The sequence below is a fragment of the Mycteria americana genome, chromosome 3 (assembly GCF_035582795.1).
Source record: "Mycteria americana isolate JAX WOST 10 ecotype Jacksonville Zoo and Gardens chromosome 3, USCA_MyAme_1.0, whole genome shotgun sequence".
Taxonomy (NCBI): Eukaryota; Metazoa; Chordata; class Aves; order Ciconiiformes; family Ciconiidae; genus Mycteria; species Mycteria americana.
Window position 1 is genome coordinate 7,158,408 of NC_134367.1, and position 16,858 is coordinate 7,175,265.

The 16,858-nt window shown below is 50.5% G+C and overlaps 1 protein-coding gene across 2 annotated transcripts in view; it reads right to left on the reverse strand.

Moving 5' to 3' along the window:
• Positions 1-11,597: 11,597 nt before the first annotated feature.
• Positions 11,598-16,858, reverse strand: part of TNFRSF21 (TNF receptor superfamily member 21) — a 35,053-nt gene continuing 29,792 nt past the window's right edge. The window contains exons 5-7 of one of the 2 annotated variants that reach the window (XM_075497759.1): positions 16,496-16,549; positions 13,882-14,095; positions 11,598-13,014 (exon numbers count right to left, since the gene is read on the reverse strand). In XM_075497759.1, coding sequence (XP_075353874.1) covers positions 12,785-13,014; positions 13,882-14,095; positions 16,496-16,549 — 498 coding nt within the window. In that variant the 3' untranslated portion in view covers positions 11,598-12,784. The remainder of the gene's footprint in view (positions 13,015-13,881; positions 14,096-16,495; positions 16,550-16,858) is intronic. The other variant, XM_075497761.1, reaches the window with a different exon arrangement.

Sequence of the window (16,858 nt, forward strand, 5' to 3'; positions counted from 1 at the left end):
CCTGGGTCCATCCATCCCTACTGAGTGCAGGTTTGTCGTGTAATGGCAGCGCTGGATTCTTACAGTGACTAACCAATTAGTCTGATTGGGAAACACTCATAGAGTTTGAAACACAGTCCTGTGGGCTTCGTATTGAGACATCAGTGGGTGACACTTGAGAAGGGAGCTGGGATCTGGCCCGGGGACCCAGCCCCAGCCCCAGGGCAGCAGCAAGTGCCAGGGCAGCTTTAGAGGTGTTAACCCCAAAGGAAGGGTTTACTGCCCTCAGGGGAAGCATTTTCACCCCTTCAAACACCCAAACCCCAAACTGGAGGGCCGAGTCCCCTGTGGCTCTTGTACGTTGGGGCAAGCGTGCCAAAATCAGTGAAGCTGAATGCTATTTTGGGATGCAAGCCGGGTGCTGTAGCACTGCCTCTTCCACAGACACACGTGTATTCATTTAAAATCTGGCATGCCATCCTAATTTGGTTCCTCCAGAGAGGTCTCAAATGGGCCAGAGCATCTGTGGCTCGGGATGTCAGGCTCAGACCGAGACCCACATGGCCATCCATGGCAGCAAAGCACTGTTGGCGTTATTCATCCACGGGTACGATGTATGGGCGTGCATCACCTTGGGGGTGGATGAAGGAAAACAGCCCCCTGCAGCCCTTCCCACCCCACATCCTTCCACACTGAGGTTGTCCAGGGATGCAGCTGTAGGCCACAGAGCAGGGGAAAGCGGAGCAAAACAGAGGGAGTGGGAACGGATGGTAAAGAAGAGGGAGGCATTCAGTATGAGGGGCAGAAAACCCAGGTTACTTTTATTTTTCCCATCAAAACATCATTGTGGGTTTTTTCCCAGCGTGGGTACCCAAGGGGCATGCTGAGCGTCTTCCATAGCACGTGCCCATGCTCGTGAGTTCAAAGATTACGTCTGCCAGTGACCTGCCAGGATTTGGTCCCTGCCGGACCAGCTTTCATTTCCCTGCCACATGCAGAAAACCTTGTAGGTTTTTGTGTCTTTGGCAGTTCATCCCGCACGCTCATGGCACAACCGAGTAGCTGCAGTTACTGAGTGAGTGTCATCCCCAATTTATGTCACCGTAAGAGCCAGGACTATTACCTGTTTATTATATTAGCGGCCCTATTTCTAGGCTAACAGCAAGACCAAGGCGGGTTTTGCAGAAGCCTGTGCACTTTATCCCAGGCAACAAATCCTGACTCAGCCTGTTACATAAATTATTTATTGCAATCATGGAAATTTAGAGGAGAGGAAGGCTGAAGTAATCCAGACAGGGTGTTTGATGCAAGCGAAGTGAAAGTATAAGCAAAAGCAGGGCCATGATGAAGGGTCCTGATTTCACAAGGGCAAAGCTTGCAAACTGAGCATTGCTAGAGCCTGGCTGCAAATGCCACCGGTGTGAGGACCATCCTTGGCCCAGTTTTGGCCCAGGAGAGCTCACACCCTCCCAAAGGTCTCCTGTGGACTGCTGCTGGGGGACGACAGGGCCATCGCCTTGTCCCTGGGGGAATTTGGACAGAGCCACCCCATGCGAGAGGATGAGAGTTAATGTTTTGGCGGGGGGGGTCACACCACACCAGCTGGCCCGGGCACAGTTGAGTTTACTCTCCATCTCAAGGATATTAGGAATAAACAACAAGACTGCAAAGAATTAAAGTAACCAGGGTTTCCCAGCAGCAAGGGCCCTCCCTTGGGTGTCCACAGTGGGAGGGGAGAGGGGAGCAGCCAGGAGTTGAGCTCGCTGAATAGCAAAGAGCTTCAAGGAGCAAGACTCACCACCCCATGCAGAAATGTGGAGCTCAAGACAAAGCTGGGTGCAGCACCAAAACAGGGGCAGGCATTCAACAAATACTTAACTTCTTAAATTGCCATCCATTGACCCAAGTCAAGCAAAAGCAGGGAGGAAAGTTGGAGGGAAGCTGCAAGGAGAAGATCCCCAAGGTCAGTGCAGAGGTGGATGCTGTTTCACCTTTCATTAGAGACATGTGCTGATGGCACGGGGCTGTCTCCATGCGTTAGAGGTACCGAGGATGACCCTGAGGTCCGGAGCAGCAGCAGCACCGGCCGCAGTCCTAGTTTCCCAGACCGCAGCTGGGCTGAGCTGGAGGGGGTCCGATGGGGAAGGATGGACTCACTCACCCAAGGAAAAGGAGCTCTGGCTCTTGGTTTCTGATGGGTTTAGCTGTGGCAGCTGGGGAGATGACTGACTCCTTCTCCCCACCTCTGCTACAGGGGTGAAAACACCCAGAGGAGAAGAGCAGATGCTTGGGGATGGGAACCCCTTAAAAGTGACCAGGCATGAGTCAAAACCCTGAGAAAACCTGACTTCTTGAGGCTAGAGAAAGGGAAAAACAAAAAAAGAGAGGGAATAGGATCACAGTCTTCAAATACCTCCAGGAGGGAGCCAAGGGGCAGACAGGAAAGGATAAACATCAGGCAGGGAAAATATTTAATTTAGCTAAAGGACCATATTGACACAAGAGCAAAACAGGATTATCTGTCCATGGATACATTTAATTAGAGGAACCTTCCCAGCCATTAGAGCAGAAGAGAACCGAGGTGAGGGGGAAAAAAAAAGCAAGCTGTTTTCAAGACTAAATGTCGTTTACAAAAAGGAAATTATATAAGGTGGCAACAGCAAGGGTAGGGGAAAGGGTTGATGCCCTGTCCTGACACCTCCTTCAGGTGGTCTGACCGCGTCTGGGTTGGTTAATTCATCTTCACTGTCCAGTAAAGAATTTTTTGGATGGTCCCCAGCCTGGCTTTGGTGCAGGTCAACTTGCAAGCTGCCAGCTAGCTCCCAGAGCTTGTCCGAGCTGGGGATGGCAAGGGGGTGCTCCCTTCCCACAGGGGGATTTGGAGGTGCCCCCCATCCTGGGGGCTGGCATAGCAGCAGTCCATCCTCTTCCCCTGGCTGCCAGTCCCTGCTCCTCCATCCTCCCGCTGCAGAAATGATGGCCAGATGGGGTGGGAAGGCCTTGGGAATGGAAGAAAAGGAGAAAAAATACAAAAGGAGATAAAAATATGTGGACTGCTTTATTTGCTATTTCAAAAGCTTTTATTCCCTTCCCTCCTCCCCCCCCCACAAAAAAAAAAAAAAAAAGATGAGAAGGTTTTTGGTGCTTGTGGCCAGCTGTGATTTCCAGGTGTGAATCCCCTGGCCACATGGAACTGCTTTGCTTGCAAAGCCAAGAGCTCCACTCACCAATTTTGGGTCTTTCTCCCATTGACAGCCGTACAGGCATCACTGCCATGCCATGCCTTTGCGTGGGGCAGAGAGAAGGAGCATCCCTGCTCGGGGAGACAGGACAGGCTGGGGCAAAAGGCAAGGGGTTTTCTCTGGGGGAAACAGGGGCCGAGGATGGAGGATGGAGGACTGTTGGCTCAGCTCCAGAGCTGGACATTCCTCCCCGCTGCACTTGGCGAGATGGGGCAAGAGGAAGGCAGACGATCTAACCAGGGAGCCAGTGCAGATATGGGTTTTTTTTTCAGCTCTAAAACTAGTTTAATGGGCAAATTAATTAATGGAAAGCATGATTTTGGAACACTGCTTCCAACCCTTCCTGGTTGCTGGGGCTCAGACTTTTTCAAACTCCAGATTTTACTCATACTCCATACTACTACAAATTTTACTCATTTCAAACTCCAAGTCTTACTCACACGCTCCTCGAGGGAGGCTGGTGTGGGGTCTGACGGGGTGACACTTTTCTCTGAATTTCACCCTGATTTTTTTTCTGATCAGTTTGCTGATGGGAAGTTTTGTCTCTGTCCTTCAGTTTCCCCACCTGTAAAATGACAGTAACACTCACTTCTCACTGGGAGGGCTGTAAGACAACTAGTTATTCTTACAGTAAATTAGTATTATCAGTAAAAGAGAAGAAGCGGTTACCATGAAAAGTGCTCATCAGCCCATCGAAGCACCCTGGAAGATCGATGATTTAATCAATCTAATCCTCACCAAGTATTAGCCTGGAAAGATCTGAGCTCCCAGAAACAAAGTCAGGCAGATTAATGTCCTGCCCGCAGTCCTGCTTTCCCGCTGAGCCTGACAGGTCCTGGCAAAAGCTCCTGTGCCCAGAAATGTATTTTGAGATTAGCATGCCTGCAGAGTAACTCATTCCCTTCAAATTAAATTAAAGCGAAGTTAATCTTGTCCATAGTGGGAAGGGAGCAGACAGGTAAAGCTGGCGTTGCAGCCAAGGGGTTCCTGCAGGGCTTGGAGCAGAAATGGGGTAGTAGGAGCACAAGGGTGCATTGGCCCGGCTCCACCGAGCACTGCAAAGCTCAAGGGCTTGGGTACGGTGCAACAGCTGTGAGCTGCCAGAAATGCCCACAGCTGCCAAAACAGGCAGGTCCCCCATCCTCCCCCCCAGGTCCCTCTGCTCCCAGCCACCCCAGCAAGAAAGCAGGCGGTGATCTGCAGTTTTAGTGAGTTAAACTGGCTCAGCCGAAGGTGCAATGGGATGAGAACTGGTACAAGAGGGAAGGCTGCGCCCTTCAGCTGGGAAAGGGGTGGAGGCAGAGCGAACCTTCAGCATATGTGTACTGTATACCTCCGCAAATCTGCATCTAACAGCCTACGTGAGATGGCAGAAAGGTGCTCCACGGGGTCAAAAAGGCGGCCAGCTGGCATGGTCTAGCCATGTCCCCACCGTTTGACCCTCTTAGTCACCCTAGACAGGGTGGCCACATCCAGGCTACTGTTGGGAGTGGTCTGTGGCCAGAGAGAGCTCTAGCACTGTGCCTAGGAATTGCTAGGAAGCCCGGGCTGTGCCTGGGACCACTCCAACAACATGGAGTTCCACACAAGGGACCCTTCCCTGAGACTGTTTCATGTGCTGCGATACAGAAACCTGGTTCTCTCATAGCAAAAATGGGGGGGGGGGGGGTGGAAAATTCTGCCTTTTCTGTGGGTGGTTGCCCAGGGAAGATCTGGAGATGCTCAAAACTCAGCTGAGCACAGCCCTGAGCAACCTGATCTCAGTCTGAGAGTAGATTCAATTTTGAAGCTGTCCCTGAATTGAAAAGAGGGCTGTACTAGGTGATTTGAAAGGTCCCTCCCAACTTAAGTTAATTTTATGGTTCTAAATTATCCAGTGATCACAAAATATGAGTAAACCTTAGGAACATTTTGAGATCCTAGAGTAATTCTCCTGGCTATTTGCATGGGTTTACCATACCTTGACCTCAGAGATGGAGCTGATTTATGGATTGACAACAGCTTCACCACCGCTTCTCATTCCTCCTGTGGCTCCATAGACTAGTCCAGGTTGCCCCAGGCGATCCACACAGCTTGTCCTGGCACCATGGAGGTGGACCACACCATGGAGGTGAACCACACCATGGAGGTGAAGTGGTGCACCCAGGAAGAGGAGGTCCTTCAGTTGGTTTTGCCATCCAAGTCACTGTGTTGTGAAACTACCACTTCAGAAGATACCTTCCATAAATGCCTCTCTCAGACACAGCTGCTCATCTCTTCCTAAATCCCACTACTGCTTAATTGGAGATTGCTTTTATTTTGCAGGGCACAAATCTCACATGCCAGTGCTCTGCCCAAGGTGTACAGCCCTTTGTTGCCCAGAGGATCTGGGCAGTGTGGGGGAAATCTCAATCCTAGGTTTGGGTCGCACCTTTTGCACTATTGGGAGCCCAGCAAAATGTGTTCCTGATATTTAGCAAAGCACTCTGGATGAAAATCCATCACACGGTGAAGCCCTTTGAAAGAAACACAAGCTCACTGCTGATGTCCAAGCTGGCAGGTAGGTAGGAATCCAGAGTAAGCTGTCTTCAAGGAAGGTGCAAATGCTTTCCGCTGCCTCATGGTGATATTCGAGAGTCAAACGATTTTAAATAATTTAAAAAAAAAAAAAAGCTTCATTACTTCACGCTGTAACTTACAGGACCATAGATACCTGGGATTGGAAAGGACCTCAGGGGTCTCCAGCCCAACCTCCTGCTCAAGCAGGGCCAGCTCTGGGGTCAGACCAGGTTGCTCGGGGCTTTATCTGGTCACAATTTCTCCATTTGACTTGCTCCACTGTCCTGAGGGTGGAAAAGTTTCTCCTTATACCCACCTGGGACCTCTCTTATTTCAACTTAGGGCCTCCATACAGTTCAATAAAGATCCCAAACTCCTGATGGATAACCTCAAACCCCTCCAAACCTGCTATTGAAGAGGAAGGGAAGAAATCAAGACAGCATGCCTGATTTTTACAGCAAAACAGAAGTCTTTAATCTTGGACAGAAGGTGTTTTGAGGTTAGGGATGAGGTGAGCCAAAGAATGATGACGTTTCCAACAATACAAAGAGCATTTTCCCCTCCTAGCACTGAAGCTGGATCCATGGACCTGCAAGGGTAGAAGATTGCCAGAGGAAAACAAGAGCTAAGCCTCCTTGGGCTAAGGAGGACTTAAATGCACATCTCTCCCCCATCCTCCCCTGTGCTCTAACCACCCGCTTTTTATACAAAAATTTGGGCAGGAGTCCTGCCTAGCTCACCTCCCCACAAAGACCTGCTGCCACTGACCAAGGAGCTCCTACGCGTGCAGGGCAGCTTATTCCCAATGTTAGGGCTGAACAGGGTCAGTCCTAGGGCTCTTCTCCACCTCCACACCTTTCCCAGGCGTTCCCAGGGTGAGTCCCCAGGTTAGGGACTCACGTGTATCTGGGGAAGAAAAACCCAAAGGGAAAGTACCGTAATTTGTGCATTTGTAGCTGTAAATCACCCACTGTGAGTTTATGTGGGGGTTAGCAAGGTTTCAGTCACGCCCTAAGCAAGAGATTTGCTTCTTTACCATCAGGAAAATAATAATTAAAAAAAAACACAACCAAAAAAAGAAGAGAAATAAAAAAGAAATTTAAAAAAATTAAAAAGAAAAAATAAAACTTGCTGGGTTGCAACATTTTATAACCTTATAAATGTTTTTCCTCCCCAAAAATACCAGAGGGAAGACTCGCTTCTGATTTTGAATTAGATCACTATTACAGGTCAATCACGCAGCCAAAGCAAATCTGAGAAGCAGAGAGAGGAACATCTCTAACATTGCCTAAGTGACTTCAGAGCCAGGTACTCCAAGAGCATTTTAGGCACCTAAAGAACAGAGATGAGAACCTTGCCTGCGTCTAACAGCACCGGGAGTGTTGATCTGCTTGAGGGGAGGAAGGCTCTGCAGAGGGACCTGGACAGGCTGGATCGATGGGCCGAGGTCAATTGTATGAGGTTCAACAAGGCCAAGTGCCAGGTCCTGCACTTGGGCCACAGCAACCCCATGCAACGCTACAGGCTTGGGGAAGAGTGGCTGGAAAGCTGCCTGGCAGAGAAGGACCTGGGGGTGTTGGTCGATAGCAGGCTGAATATGAGCCAGCAGTGTGCCCAGGTGGCCAAGAAGGCCAATGGCATCCTGGCTTCTATCAAAAATAGCGTGGCCAGCAGGACTAGGGAAGTGATCGTGCCCCTGTACTCGGCACTGGTGAGGCCGCACCTCGAATACTGTGTTCAGTTTTGGGCCCCTCACTACAAGAGAGACATTGAGGGGCTGGAGCGTGTCCAGAGAAGGGCAACGAAGCTGGGGAAGGGTCTGGAGCACAAGTCTGATGGGGAGCGGCTGAGGGAGCTGGGGTTGTTTAGCCTGGAGAAAAGGAGGCTGAGGGGAGACCTCATCGCTCTCTACAACTACCTGAAAGGAGGGTGTAGAGAGGTGGGGGTCGGTCTCTTCTCCCAGGTAACAAGTGATAGGACAAGAGGAAATGGCCTCAAGTTGTGCCAGGGGAGCTTTAGATTGGGATATTAGGAAAAATTTCTTCATTGAAAGGGTTGTCAAGCATTGGAACAGGCTGCCCAGGGAAGTGGTTGAGTCGCCATCCCTGGAGGTATTTAAGAGACGTGTAGATGTGGTGCTGAGGGACATGGTTTAGTGGTGGACTTGGCAGTGCTAGGTTAATGGTTGGACTTGATGATCTGAAAGGTCTTTTCCAACCTAAACAATTCTATGATTCTATAAATCAGCAGAAAGGTTGGTGCAAGTTTAGGAAACCCCACAAATTCCCTGCCTGAGCTGCTGGCCAGCATCTTCATCAACAGCTGATCCAACGTTACTCGGATGCTTCTGGTTTAATTTTGGGTTTTTTTCCCTTCTTCTGGATTATATCAGTTAAGAAAATGCTTGAGAAAGGGAGAGAAGCTGGAAAGGAAAATTAAATTACAGCAGTAGGAAGGAAACTGTAAACCTCAAATGCTCACATGGTGAAGCAGCAGCCGTGTCCTAAAGGCTGGTTTGATAAACACGTCAGGGGTGCCACCACTAGGCATGTACTTGATGAATGGTGGCTCCTCTTATTTCTCCTCCATCTTCCCATTTCCTACCAGTTGCCCTGGAAGCTTCCCCGTTGCAACACTCACAGGAGCAAAGTCCAAGAGAAGAAAACCCAGCTGCAAAGCCTTCGTGACTTAAAGCTCATGGCCTAGCAATGCTGGAGGAGGATTTCTGTGTGAGCAGTCCCTGTGCCGGCGTGCCCCCCTCCCATGCACTGCACAGCTTGGCCCAGCCGCCCAGGGACTTGCACAGACATCCCCCCCCCCCCGCATCCCATGCCGAGCCCTCGGGGCGTCCTTGGGTGGCATTGCCACCAATCTCCCCGCAGGTTACTCACACAAAGGCTGCACAGATGTTTCCTCCTACACGGGAGACTGCGTTGCAGTTCAGCAGCAATTAGCTGATGTAAAAGGAGCCAGAAGGCTGAATAACCTCCCGCAAGACCTTGTCTTGCTTTTCTAATCTGGAACCGAGTAGCCATGCTGGAGGGTTCCAATTAATTCCCCATTAGGATAAATTCCAATTGGGCTGAGGTAGGAGGAAAGTGCACCAGATACCTTGTTCTTCTGCAGGGAGCGCCTGCAATTCAGGGAAAAAAAAAAGAAAAGAATAAAAAAATATAATCCCAAACCTCATTTGCACTGGAGGCATTAAAAAACTCTGGAACAGCAGAGCCATTCAGTCCTGAGGATGCTAGGCCAAGCTGGAGGCATCTCCAGAGGGTTTTGTCCCAGCAAACACTGTGACCTTGTGGGGAGACTCAATTTTCACGCCTTGTGTCCAAGCCCACAGCAAGCACGACTGCAGGAGCTGATGTTTTGCGTGACCTACTCGAGAAATTTCGGTCTGTGCCCTGGTACAAGATGCCCACAGCAGGCAGAGCAGGGGAGCATGTCTGCACTCTCGTCTTGCTGTCTGTCCCCTCTGGTTTAACAGGCTCTGCTGTCCAAGCCTGCCATGCCACCCCAGCACCCAAATCCCCCTCCTCCTGGCTGTCCCTACAGCACGCAAGGAGCAATCGCTACAACTGAGCGAGCAAGGCCAGGCACCTTGCCGCTTCAAACCTGCACCTCTCACCTACGATGCAGAACTCCGAGTACTTCTTTTTAACGCGTATTTTGCATTAATACATTTTTGTATTGCAAAACACCTTGCAAAATACATTTTTATGCATATATTTATCAAGGTCTTTATATTCACAGCTTTGCCTCGCTAAACCCATTTAGCCAAAAACTTCACCCATTTGAGTTGCACACAACCGGCGCTGCGGTGTGCAAGGTTTGTGCACTGCCCTCGATGCCTCAAATAAGCCACGTACGAGGACAAGGACAGTCTCTCCCCCCCCACCCATAGCGTTCTGGCCTCCAGGTCACAAACCCATCGATGCCTGGGTTATTTTCTTAAGGCGTAAGAGAGTCGGCTCAGAGGAAGGGTGGGAGCGCTGGGCTTGCGGCTCCTCACACCTCCCACACGGCCAGGAAATACCCTGCCTATGTACGGGGCTCAGCTGCTCTCAGACATTTCCCCTGCACACCCCCAGATACGTGAAATATTTATATATATATATATATATATATATATATATATAAAATACACATATAAATACATAATAATAAAATAATTTCAAAATATATACATATATAAATAATATAGAAAAATATTTATGTAGTATATATTAATGTATATTTGTATATGTTAAATATATATATAATAAATATATTGCACACACATACATATGCATAGAGCAGAGGGTTGCTTAGAGGGCACAGCTAGGATATAGGAAACGGTGGAGCCAAGGACAAGACCAACACCCAGATGCAAGCGAAGGGAGCGATGCTGGCAGCGTGCACAGCGCAGACGGAGCCAAGCATTGCCCAAATCTTCGCCTGTCCCACGACCTGCCACCAAGATGAGTTAAATGCATCCCAACAGCCCGGGGACCCACCCGTGCCCATTTTTACAGCTTCTTCGTGCCCCTCAGTGCTTCCTGGCCAAGGCACCTCCACAACGTGCCTGCTTCATGGCATTTCTTCAGCTGGCTGCTAAATCCGCTTTCCAGGACCCATTTTTTTTTTTTTGCTTTACCTTCAAACCCCTTCAATTCCAGGGCCTGCGGTGCCCTGGGAGGGTGGCACAATGGCTCTGGTGCTTGCAACCCACGGGCTTAGCTGGGAGCAGCTGGACCATCAGAAAAGGACAAATCCCCAACTTCCCAGCCAGACTCACCCTGAGAACTTGCTAAGGAGAATTTAAAGCCAGCGGTTCGTGCTTTGCCTTAAGCTATTGCTTGAGCCCACGATCGCACACCTTCCCTCCCCTTGTCAGTTCTTGCCCAGGCAGATCGACAGCAACCACCACCGCTCCCAACACGCAGACAGAAAAAACCCACTTGCCAAGAGGGAGGTACTGGGCTCCACCTCACAATACTGCTTTTAGCAACCTGGTCTATGCCAGGCACCCGAGCCACGCTCGCTATTTCTTCGTGATGCTCTGAAGACGTTGCAGCCACCGAGAGCTCAATGCTTCATTGCCAGGGAGGGGAAACCCCACCCCGGCGCTCCCAATAAAGGCTCTTGATATTTTGCACTGTATTTTATCTGTCCCTGTATTGAAAAGTTTTAATCCTGTGCCTATTTATAGTTCTGTAACAGCAAAATTCAGTGTCAGCCAGAAGGAAAACACAGCACCCTGGTTAGCGGAAAAGACTCTGGAGCTAAGTACACAAAATGACAGTACTATAAACCAGAAGCATTTGTCCCATTAAGGTTTCCATTTGTAGACAGAATAACAAGGGATGAGTTATTTGGAAGCGGAGATTTTAAGGCCATCAGTAACTAACAGGGCAAGAGAAACGCTGCGACTGCAAGACCTTCGCTCAGGAGTGACTCAGCACAGCAGCTGCATCCTGGAAAACGAATACTTCAGCTCCCCCAAAATGCCTGCAAAGCCTTTGAGAGCTTGCAAAAACCAACCCTGGAGGTCCCATCAGCCATCTGATCCGCTCACCACTACGGGGATTAACACGTCCCCCACCCCGGCTCAGTGCAGGGACCTGCCCTGCAGGGAAGCATCCCCCCCCCAGCTGCGGAGAGCTCCAGCAGCAGCCGTGGGGACTCGGGGCAGCGCTGTCAACAGAAAGCAATCCCATTTTGGCCTCGACGCTAAAGGAGACAACCCCCTCACCACCCCCAAACCCCCCTCTTCATCCCCCACAGGCAGCCCCTGCTCCAACCCAGGTGTCTCCGAGCAGAGACAGGCGTTAAGGAGGTTAACGCGGAATCAAGTCAAGTAACAAACACCTAGTATTTATTAATAAATTAGTACACTGGAAGGCAATTTTTCAGTTCATTCCCCTCTTCCCCCACTCCCACCCCTTCCCACGGGGCAGCACACACCACCCTCATATGATTTCTTCAAATTGAGCGTAGTACAGACAGTTCGTTACGGGAGCATAATAGTTGCAAATATAATCAGACAGACTTCTTACGATGCAGCTCTTTTTCCCCCCACCCCCCAACCTCTTTTCTTTTAATAAAAAGTGAAGTGTGATTTGAAGAGACTATTAAGACCGGGTAAGGTCTTTGGAGAACCTATCGGCCACGTCTGTATAAAAAACAAGAGACACGAGTGTAAAAGCATAGCTTGGTTTAAGTCTTACACCACGAGGAGAGCAGGACCACCAGCGGCCACCTTCGCCTCCCCACGTCCAGCACCGGCTCCCTTCGGGCACCGCCATTCCCACAAGCGGCAAGGCAAGATGACTCCTTACATTCGACTGAAGGCAAAGGACCTTTTCATCACCTCAAAGGTTGGTGGGACTGACCCTTTTCTTTGCGTTTAAAGCACTTCTGCTTTAGCTTATAGGAGCACGATGCATTGTCCAGGTGAAAACCATACAATAAATAACCGTGCTAGTAAAATCTCAGCAATGGATATGAGCTATACAATAGTACATCAAAAAAAGAAAAGCTCGGGTGGGAAGCTTAGCTGCATTAAGAGATGGTAACCAGCAATGACTGTGGGGGTTTTTTTGCGTGTTTTTGCCATTTACCGCTCCGAGGCGAAGGGAGGTGGTGGGAGACGGTCACTCCGAGCAACAGCTTTGACAGAAGAAATGGGTTACAGAGCAATCCCCAATTCGATGTGTTAAATTACACCAGATTCGTGGTCTTTTAGTTCGTTAACTGCATTTTTTCTTTTAAAGTGCATCAACTGATCTGATTGGAATGAGAACAAGGAGAAGAGATGCTCGGGAAGGGGGCAGAGGGTGCAAAGACATGGACTGAGCGATAGAGTTAAGATGGAGGGGTGCAACGCTGGCAAACTGCCCCCCCTCCAGAAACCAAGGACACCTCAACGAAAATACTGGCCATATATTCTACAACAAAACCTGCCTGCGTATTGTCGGTCATCTTAACGAGTGCCAAGCTAGCTCTAGCAGATATTCGGAGAGTGCGTGGTGACCCAGTGCCTACAGTAAGTCAGGAAGGTGGCTATAGACAGAGTCCAGGAGGGTCTGGCTGGCTTCCTGGCTCTTGACTCCGGCAATCTCAAATAGCCTGTCCAGCTTGTCTTCAGCCTGCGGGATCTCCTCTATCACGTGGAGCTCCTCAGGGTTGAGGATGTGCAGCATGTCGTCGAAGATGGGCTGCAGGTCGCAAGGGTCCAAGCGCACCTGGCGCAGGACGGTGTCCTTCTTTTCTGTAGGAGGAAAGGAGAGGGTGGTCAAGAAACCCCTCAAGAAACCTCCGCTAACCAGGGCTTGTTCTCCTTGGAGACCTCGGTCCATCCCCTGGTGCCACCTCTGGAGAGGGACACGTCACAAGGAGAACTGAGGGAAAAGGTGGAGGGTGGTGAGCGATGGGGAGGGGAGAAGATGCCAGCGCTGCTGAGGCACCTCATCCAGGATCCCACTAGAGCAAACACAGCATTTATAAGTGCTGAACGGCCAATATGGAAAAGTGAAGGCAGGAGGGAAGCCAAAAAAGCTGAATTCTGCTCTTTTGAGTTGTTTTCGTTGGGTCAGCTTCATTTCCGCACCCAAGTATGAATTCAGTAGATTGACTGAGCTCAGTGTTTCACCTTCACCAGAAATTAAATACAAGTTAAATGCAGTAAGTTGAACCTCCTCAAAAAAGGGGGGGTGACTAATGGTGATTTACATCTCAAGTCACATGCTGCTGCAAGCAGGACCAAGGGTGGAAAAAAAAAATTCAATCTTGAACTAACATTTTTCTGGTTTCATCTCATACGATAATGCACAGGCCAACACAACAGCCTAAAGTCAGGAGAAACCTGCCCCAGACATCCAGGGATGCTTCTCTGGCAGCACTTCAAAGAGTTAAAAGCCTTTAAAGATGTTTACCCCTCTCAAATCTGCATCATCTTTGCTAACAGGATATTCTGGTCTGGAATGAGGATGTCATAAACGTATCCTGGAGAGCCAGTTTTCCCAGTTATTTACTTTAATGATAGCATGTTGGGCAGCTCTGCCACGTGTGCTGACCGCAGGGGACAGGCCATGGCATCCCTCTGGTTCTCCCACTCCCCCCGGGCTGATTTTGGTACCTTTGGTAATAAAAGAGCCCGTCCGGCTGAGCGCGGAGGAGCCGCTGGAGGTCGAGTCGCACCGCAGGAGGGGCTCCGCTTCGTCGACGAAGAAGCATTTCTTCTCCGAAGGAGAGGGCTCCACGGTCAGGACGGCCGCCTCGGGGGGCTTGGGGGTGGGCGCAGGGCTGAGCGGGCTGGGGCTCACCGGCAGCGCCAGTCTGTCAGCTTCCAGCTTTGGGGGGAGGAAGAAAGAGAGGGAAAATTAACTCGGGGGGATGCTACGCAATGGGCTCGCACTCAAAACCATCTGCAGCCTGGCTTCCAACACACCCCAGCCCATCCTCGGCAAGCGGTCCCCGCGTTCGGGTGGTCTCCGCCTCCCAGGGGACCTGCTGACCCAGAGCGGGCACCAGAGGTGACCCGGGGTGGACATCAGGCTGGCATCTGGCACCTCAGCACTCAACAGGCAGGAGGGGTAATGCAACCCATGCTCTTGGTAGGAGCAACCGCAGCACCGGGATGGCACATGCAACCACAGCAGAGCATTGTAACTTTGTTTTCCGTCTCACTCTCAGGTTATTAAAGCTGGAAGTACCACTCTTGGGGGCTAAAGGGTGATAATACCCAAGCAGGTAAGACCCCCAAAAAACCTGCTCCGCAGCTATCGTTTCCTAAAAGCAAGGCATAGCCCGGCTCCACGCCTCCAACCGGTGCCGAGGCTGCAGGGCAAGAGCCGCAACACCCCTCGGGGATCTCCGCTGCAGCACGCTCCTGTGACCAGCTACACTGGTAACATTTCAAATTAAAAATTTGTTTGCCCCGTCTTGCCCCTGCTCCCATGAGCACCCCATTAATGCGTGATGGAGAAATCCATCCCACCTGACTCCGAGTCCAGGGCCAGGAAGGCCAAGCAGGGGCTGCGTTGACCCCAGCATCACCCCAGTACCTCTGCTACCCTGATGCGAGCCACGGGCAAGCGTTTGGCTGCACATTCCTGAAGATGCAGGGAGCAGCAAGCACTGCTGGGACACGCCGCGCTGGGAAGCAGCACCATTTGGGTGCTGGCATGAACCCGCTTCCTACCGTGACCGTGCTCTGCATCTTCCTTCTTGCATCTCCTTCCTACCTGCACGGCAGCAGCCAACATTATCTACCCTCCTCCTTCTCTCAGCATCCCCTCAGGGTGCAAATCTCAAGCAGAGCATTTCTGGTTCCCCTTCCCTGCAGGGAGCAGAGGCTCGGGGCAGCACCCCCACGTCCCTGGCTGGCAGGCTGGGCACCTCTGCAGGTCACCAGGTCCCCCCAAGCAGGTTGCTCGAAGGACCATCTAATATTTAACCTCTGCCCAAACCCAGCATCCCTGCTCAACTTGCCAAAGCACAGATTTGCAAGCCCTGTCCACATGCAATCCGCTCTCCCAACAGCGTTTCGCAGCCCTGTTTTCTCCTCCCGCAGAGGGAAGACCGGGCTATTCCTGCTCACGCACTTTTGCCTGCTACCCAGGGATTAAAATGCAAAATTCGGATTAAAGGCTGTGGGACAGGGAGCTGGTGAGCCACCTCCGCGCCGGCATGGATGTGCCTGCGCATTCCTCATCCGTGTCGAGGAATTCGCCACCCACAAATCACATGTCTGCTGAGACGCCCATTAGTTCACATTAAATTAACATTGAAGCCTGTTCCTGGTAGAATAAAAGGGTTTTTTCTTCCCCCCTATTGAAAATAAACAAGGGAGGATTGTTCTAGCTCAGCATGTTATGCAATAGGCATGTTAAAAATAAAAGTCAGCTTTAATTTTTAATTAAAAGAATCTGCCTTCTCCTCTGAAACTCCCTTTCCAATACAGCTCATCGACGAGAATCGGCCTATTGCCATTAACGGGGGAAACGCAAGGGAAGGACCAGAACAGCAGCTGGCTGCTTTCCAACACGCAGCATGCTCCGATTTCCTTTTTATTAAAAAAAAAAAACAACAACAAACAAACACAAAACAACCCCAAAACACCTAAACAGGCTTTAGGGCTTAGTTTTTCCCCGTGCAACTCATCTATTTACTATCCAGCCACAAACCCAACTCCCGATTTCCAAAAGGAGGCCCGACGGCTGGGGAGCAATGACGGGGAGAGCAGGGAGCAGCCAGCTGCCCCGGCTCTGCCTTCCCAGCAAAGGGGAAAAATCCTTCCCAGAAGCGTGCGAGTCATTTGGAGTTTAATTAAACAGCTACTAAAGCACGCTAGGACAAAAAAAAAAAAAAAAATCACCCGAGGTTATTTGACTGTAGGCGTCCCGGGAGCCCAAAGCTTTCCAAATAGCTGCACGGTTGCGAGCTTGAGGCAAAGCAAACAGGATGCTCGGTTAATATTTAAACCGCAGGAAGAAAGCAAGTGGGAATGAGGGTTTTGAAAGGCCAGGGAAAGCAAAAGGTTGCTGCGAGGTGAAGCCTGTGGAGTAGGTGTAAAAATACACTATTCATAGCCTGTGACTCATTTGCTTGAAACCACCTTGGCCATTCCTATTTTTAAGGACGGCGGTGCTCCAGCGAAACCAAGCTCTGGCTGGGGGGAAAAAAAAAAAAAGCAACCAACCCACCGCTCTGAAGCTCTTTTGCCTTTCCAGAGCCACCACGTTTCTCACCTTTCCGCCGTCGTTACAGGGGTCCTGCGCTTGCCACTGAGGCTGCATTTGTACCTGCACAGACAGACACACGGGAGACTGTTAGACGCACGGTCCAGCACGAAAGCCAAAGGCGCTGCGGTGGCTTTGACGCATCAGCAGCCTCCCGCGACCGAGCACGGGTCGCTCATACCGGGGAACTCTGCCAATTCATGGTTTGTTTTGGGGGGTTTTTTTTTTGGTTTTTTTTTTTTTGAGCACTGCAGCAAGAGGTTTGCAATGCCCCCCCCAAAAATGAAAATCCTAAAAGCTCCTGCGTACTCGCAGCCCTTTAGGATGCGGCTCGAGCACTGCCATCCTCTTGGATCTGGGAGGATGCTCTAA